This window comes from Asparagus officinalis, chromosome 4 (assembly GCF_001876935.1).
Source record: "Asparagus officinalis chromosome 4, Aspof.V1, whole genome shotgun sequence".
Classification (NCBI taxonomy): domain Eukaryota; kingdom Viridiplantae; phylum Streptophyta; class Magnoliopsida; order Asparagales; family Asparagaceae; genus Asparagus; species Asparagus officinalis.
In genome coordinates this window covers 8,808,636-8,815,870 of record NC_033797.1, presented here as the reverse complement: position 1 = coordinate 8,815,870, position 7,235 = coordinate 8,808,636, and the positions used below count along the sequence as shown (strand labels likewise).

Genomic DNA, 7,235 nt, shown 5'->3' with positions numbered 1-7,235 from the left:
GAGAGAGACTGTTTATAATCCAGTGAGCTAATGGTCCGCTATCCTGAATCCAGTCTCACCAATATAAACATACTCATGGAATTATTCTGATTCTTACATCGTTATTTGACGATAAGTTGAAATTTGAAGCTAAAGTGGATGAATAAGTGAGTATCTACATGCAAGGTTTTAAACATAGGTTATCGAAAATAAATCGGACAGTCAAAATTCACATCGGATCCCGGATATTGGGGATATATCAAATATCAACGATAAGTAGTAAAAATCAGAGTGTCATATCGGGTATATGATATAATGTCCTGAAATATAATCTAAGATTCTAAGCACATTTAATAAAGTATAAACATACTAAAATATAAATAACTCGTGTTTAGATCACTAACCAATTGTTGAAACTTGCTTCTCGATTGCGTAATGGAACCATCTGAGTGCATAACCTTCAAAAAGAGAAAATGGTATAAGTAAAAATAGAATATCATACAAAGAAATACCAAGATATCATAAAAAATGAAGAATTATCAACATAATTGTTATGTAATCACAGATTCACAAGATTAAAGATTCAAACTAACTCAGGAATTAATAGTCAAGTCAACATCCATAAGTAAATAACAACCAAAGTTAGAAATAGTTCATAATTGTTAAACATCAAAAGAGCATGTCCAAATTAAAGTCTATGCAAAGATAAGTAAATTAATCTTTATCGGAATCAAAAGATGGAATATCCGCCATTCCCTCCTCCGAATTAGACTCTGATGATGATGTTTCCATGTCTTCCTCTTCCACCATGTAATCTTCCAACAACTCCTTCCCCTTTGACGAAGACTTCCCCGACTTTTTCCTTCTATATGTCTTTATTCTTGCACTCTTTCTCTTCTTGGGATTGGCTCTTGAAAATTCTCCATATTTTCTCCAAGTCAAAGATTCCCCCAAGAACACTTCATCATCACGACCACTCTTCTCTATGTTCATCAACCATTCAGAGGATCTTTCCTCGTCATCGTAGGCAATTAAGGGATCTCTATCCCTATTGGCATGCTTATTTTTCAATTTCGCATTGAACTTGACATAGACTAAGTCATGTAGTTTCTCGTGTGTTAGTCTATTTCTCTTCTTTGTATGAATCTTCAAGTTAGAACGAAAAGAACAAATTTGTCTGACATAGTAAAATGTGCGTTAATATAATTTAATAATTACAACTTAAAAAAGATGATTACCATCTCAAAAGTGCTCCAATTCCTTTCGCAAGCCGAAGAGCTAGTTGTCAAACTTAAAATTCTCATTACCATCATCCTCAATTCGAGAGCATTGGTCCCGAAAAGCTTCCACCACTCAACTAGTTAATTGATTAATTGATAGGTGAAAATAGTTAGTACATTGTAACTTCCAAATAGAAATCATTGAGTTAGTTTTAAATTTGAATGGAAAATGTAAATTTGGCCGGATTAAGATCATGTCTTTTTGCCTGGTTCATGGCAACCTCTCTCTTGAACGACCCTTTTTTGTGTTGATAATCCGAGAGTAGAGATGGAATTTTAGTGAAAGCCTCATTGTCATTTGGATAGAATTTATTCAAACAATCTACAACACTACTCATGAAGCTTCCATCTTTTTCAATCTTTATGATAGATGGATAATAGTAGTAGAGATTCAGATAATACCCCGCTCTATGGAGTGGTCCTTTAAGCTTGTCATCCGATCTCGTATCAATAACATTCCATATAGGGCAATATTTCTTCTCTTCATCCTTAAGACCCTCTTTAATCTCCTTCTTAACCACCAACAAGTCTCCATACACATATCAAATAGATGGAGTTTTATCACCATCAACTCTCCGTAGAACTTTCACCAAAGGAGAAAATATGGTAAGACCAAGATCAACATTGTCCCAAGGTTGCTGATAGCGGATAACGACGAAGTACTGCTAAGGCTATTTGGGGCTATTGGAGTAAAATAGCGGCAAATAGCGCATTGTCTAATAACGGTCAAATATAAGTATATTTAAATATTCTAAATAATAAGAAAAATTATTTATCAATTATCAATAAACCATAACTAAAAAGATGGACTATTAAATATTAATTAATGAATAATTGAAACAAATAGCACTGTAATTTGATTTGTCGTTGAATTGATATTGATATTTGGGATTGTGAGAAAATTACTGATAATTATCTGATTATACTAGCCATCATGCACGGGTCACAGTTTCTTGTTTACACTACCTCAAGCTTTCTAAGTTCTAACAAATACAAATGTTATCAGATATTTTAAAAAAAGTATCTAAAATAACAGGAAGTGATTAGAATAGGATAGATATCATTAACATTAAATTGATTTAACCTGAAAAATTACGTAGACATGGAAGCATGGAACTTTTTGATGGCAATACAAAAAATACAAGAAATTTACCTTTACTGATAATACAAGAAATTTACAACTGACAAGCATTTTATTTCAAAAATCAAATTATTAGTTTATTACCTTGTTCTCTCTGTTGAGACGAAGCCCAACAGAGAATGGCGTGTTGACCGGAGAGAGAGAGCAAGGTGAGACCGTGAGAGAGAGATGGCGTCGATCGGAGGTGTTGTTGGTGCGGGAGATGGTGTCGACCAGAGGCGATGCTAGAAGGAGTTGCCGGAGGACGTGAAAGAGAGAGGCACAGGAGGGAGAGCAGGCGGCTAGGGCACAGACACAGTCGGGATTTGGGAAGAGATGAGTTTTTGTTTAATGGGATCGGGTTGGGTTCGGGGAGGGATTTAAGAATATTGTAGCGGGTTTTAGCGCTTTTAAACGCTATAAAACCCACTATTTCGCACGTTTTGAGCGCATGATTGCTTTCTCCGCCAAACCTCCCTGCGACCCCCTTAAGCGGCGCGGTGAAGCACTGCGATTAGCGGCACAATAGCGGCTCTATTTGCCACTTTTTACAACACTGCATTGCCCCAAAACTTATTGTTGAGAATGATCTTAGCACGCTACACACAAATAAAAGACTCAATAAGACAAATATGAACAATATAAAAGAAACTAGGAAATTAGGAATTAGTTAGGAAATAAAAAAACAAATTTATATCTTTTTCCTCGCTTCTTTTGTCGAAAGTTCGCATTTCATCCAATCATTAGAGATAAACATTTGGTTTAATTCTTTCTTCTTGTCTCTCAACGACTCCAAAGCGAGGAATGCGTGTCGTCCTGGGTCTCACAAGGTCCCCCTTTGCAATATCTCTCATGATATGAAGAGACCTAGTGTGGCTATAGATGTACACCAACACAGTTCTTCCCATAGCAATCGCATTCCGAATAGGACAGATTTTGGCTATAGCACCTAACATCAAGTTGGTGTGTGCAGCACAAGTGGTCCAAATATAGGCTTAATTAGTGCTAAGCTTTTTGCAGCCTTTATGTTATTTGAAGCTCCATTGGTAACAACTTGCACAACATTCTCCGACCCTACCTCCTCAATTGCTTTCACCACAAAGTCCAATATGTAATTCCCATCATGTTTGTTGCCCGACGCATCCTTTGAAGCTAAAAAAGCACATCCTCCTTCTGAATGCACCACTATATTCATGATACTCCTCATCTTTCAGTCACTCCATGCATCGGTCATTATGGAGCACCCATTAAGTGCACAGTTCTTCTTGAAATGTTCAACAACCTCCCTTATTGCATCCACCTCTCTTTGCAGAAGTGGCTCCCTCAACTCATTCGGTGATGGAGGATTTAAATAGCCTCCAAACTTTGTAATTGCATGCACCATTTGCTTGGAAGGAGGAAGACTTGAGGTATTAAAGGCGACGCCGGCTTCGTAGAACCATCTCCCAATATACTTGTTCACATCTTCCCTAGCCTTCTTTCTGTATTTACTATCCATTGTAGGTTGTTTTCCTTTTGATATTAGTTCAGCCGTCTCCTCAAGGAAGTGACCTGAAAAAGCATCCATTGGCCCTTTTGTCTTGAAGGATGATGAACTTCTTTGAGTAGCTCCAGACACACTCCCTTCATATCCCTCTTCCTCCCCTATATGGACATCATCAAGCAAATCCTGCGTTTCAACTCCTTCTCATCCTTACTCTTCTTCCCCCTTTGCAATATTTCTGAAGCTTTCTTTTTCACATCTTCCGGAACCTTATCACAACTTGTACGATTCCCTCTAATTCCTGCCAAGTGTGTTTTGAACTGGCTTATCCCTCCACTCACAATCTGCATGCAGAACTTGCATTTAACCTTGGTTGCATCATTACCAACCCTCTCCCCGTATGCCCAACAAGGATCTTTGCCTCCTAGTTTTGCTGGTTTGTTAGATCCTTGAGCAGCTACTTGGCTAGATCCTTGACCTTCAGACGACATCCTCCTATAAATCATTTAAAATTCAACGTATTAGATAAACTTATGAAAATAATCAAGCATATAAAACAGAAAATAATCATAAATTAACATTCATGTTGTTTGTTTTAATCACATGCAATTTCAGTTTCTAATTTCAGTTTTTAACTTTAGTTTAAAACTTCAGTTTTGAACTTCAAATTTTTTTAAATCATACATCCAGTTATCTCTAATGTAGCTGTAGTTTTTGAAATATCCAAGATTCAGTTGTCTTTCATGTAAAACTGCTAGTCAAGAGAAGGTAAGAATGACATGAAGAACTAATTTCACTACTAATTTCTTACTACGTTGTTAAGATAAGATGTAAATAACTTCCAAAATGTGGATGTAAACTACCATATATGCTGGTACAGTGAATTGTATGCAGCAGTAAAAACTACATGTACGCACCAAAAAAAACCCACATAAATGTACTAGTTAAATGGAGAGTGAGAAACTTCTCTAAAATCAAGCTTTCAGAAATAATACATACCTATTTCAGTATCTTCGAGCTTTCAAAGCTTTCAAGGGAGCTCCGCCGGCTTTGAGAGATGAGCTTGGCTTCGGGCGGCTTTGAGAAGAGATTTGGCAGCTTTGAGAGGAGTTTCGGCGGCTTGAGAGGACTCAGAGGAGCTTCGATGGCTTTGAATGGAGTTTCAGAGGCTGTGAGAAGAGATTCAGCAGCTTTGAGAGGAGTTTCGGCAGCTTGAGAGGACTCAGAGGAGCATCGACGGGAGATTCAGAGGCTTTGAGAGATGTTCAGAGTCTTCAGACTTGGATAGGGACAGCAGGGAGGCAGGAGAGAGACAGCTAGGGTTTTGGGTGAAAGAAACACCTATTGGTTTACATCTTTTAAGTTGCAGGTCGGGTCTGAAAATTCTTGGTTATTTGACCCGAAACCCAAATAAGCATTTTGGTTTTTTAAGCAAAAATTGGCATGTTTTTGGGCTGATATATATCACCGATTTATCGGATTTTGGCCGATATATCGGTCAAAAATTGGGTGAAAATGATAACTTCTTTTGTTTTTCAAAATCGTATCGGAAGGGGTGAAAACCCGATATATCACCGATATTTCGATAATATCGTCCGATTTTGAAATCACTGTCTACATGTCTAACGTTATATATTGTTTTCTCATATGTGCTCTTGCATCTTTGCATTGTTTTATTTAGGCTTGTGTCTTTGGTTTGTCATTGTCACTTCAGCTTGCCTATCTGGCTATCTGCTTACCTAGAGGCTAGAATGGTAGAACCTGTACTGGTAGGAAAGGTTAGTCCTTAGGTTCTAGGACAATTTGAATCAATATCTATTTGTATTCATAATTCATATCATATGTTTATATGGCATTAGCATTATTTAAAGGAACGAAGTCGAAATAGACGGCTCTAGGATAAAACCTGCCCCTCATATCATTGATCAAACTCCACGATGAGAGTTTCAACAGTAGTCCCCAGCAGAGGTCGGCGGTTGGGTAACTAAGGTTAGAGCTATAATTTAGTAGTCTCGCTTTGTCTCTCAACATGATTACTTATGAGTTATGATGTAAGATTGTGATCACTAAGTAACAGTGGAAAGGGAAGTAATATCGTCAAGGCCTCAAATTGTGGGGTTTAGTATCCAAATGTGATTATGTGACGACTGATGCTTGTATATGAGAATTATTGGGGATCTATATCCAGATTCTTCATTCACGTAATGTGGAGTGGGCACATAGTTGGAGAATGATATAGGGAGGTTTATTTCTGATTACTCGTGTAATTGTATCTTGGAGGATTGGAAAAAAAAAATGGTTGACTATTCTATAAAAGTCTGGGTATTAGTATTCAAATGTGATTATGTGATGAGTGCTGCTCAAATATGAGAATTCTGAGAGATCTGTATCCTCAAAACTCATTAATGTAATGTGTACCAGGCATGTAGTTAGGAGAATGACAAGCGAAGGTCTATAGTTGCCTAATCATGTAATTGTATCTTGAGGGGTAGGGAAAAATGGTCAACTTTTCTATAATTATGTTCTGCATAGAATACATTGCGAAGGAACTTTCACTTATTAGTATGTTAGAAGAATTAGAGGAGATATATATTGCATGATGCCATGTGTATTAGTGGTTATTTTCACCCTTCTTTTGCGAGTATCTTTTCCGAAAGGTTCATTCAGCTCTTCATATTATGCATGTGCAGATAATTAAGATGGCTTATTCATGGCATTCTAGAACTATATCCAATTGGAAAATATCATATTTTGCATAACTGGCACGCACAAAAAAAAAAAAAAAAGAAAAGAAAAGAAAAAAAAGAAGACCCAACCCAAAAAAAAGACAGAAAAAATGGTTTTGAACCTGGAAAATGTTGCCCCATTTAGTTGATTATTTCTTTCTTTATTTTTTCTCTCTATTTCTTTTGGTAATAGGGTTCAGTCTTTGTATATTATGTGGTTGCTACTTGAGATTACGGTTTAGGTTCTGTCAGGAAATTTTAATTTCTGATTTGTGGAATTGGTATAAGATTGGTGCAGACAATTCGAGTATTACTCATTTTGATCAGGATTTTCCAACCCATGTTTATTCTCTGGATGTTGTGCTTTATTATTTTTTCTGCCAACTTTTAATAGATTTGATATGTTTTTCTTTTTATGCTGCATAACTGTTGCATAAGATCACCTCTGGCTTGGGAAAGCTAACTTGCGGGCATATTTTGTTGCAGGGCAAATGCTCAGCAGCCAAAGCTGTTCGTTGGGATGATCCTCATTCTCATTTTTGCGGAAGCTCTTGCCCTCTACGGTCTTATTGTTGGCATCATCCTTTCTTCTCGTGCTGGCCAGTCTCGAGCTGACTAAGTAAATTCAATATGAAGCAGTCAAGCCA

At 37.1% G+C, this 7,235-nt stretch overlaps 1 protein-coding gene across 1 annotated transcript in view; it reads left to right on the top strand.

The window, feature by feature from the left end:
- LOC109836541 (V-type proton ATPase 16 kDa proteolipid subunit-like) overlaps positions 1 to 7,235 on the top strand; it is a 10,249-nt gene extending 3,014 nt beyond the window's left edge. Inside the window, exon 3 of the mRNA XM_020404458.1 lies at positions 7,075 to 7,235. Within this exon, the coding sequence (XP_020260047.1) occupies positions 7,075 to 7,207 (133 nt within the window). The 3' untranslated portion in view covers positions 7,208 to 7,235. The remainder of the gene's footprint in view (positions 1 to 7,074) is intronic.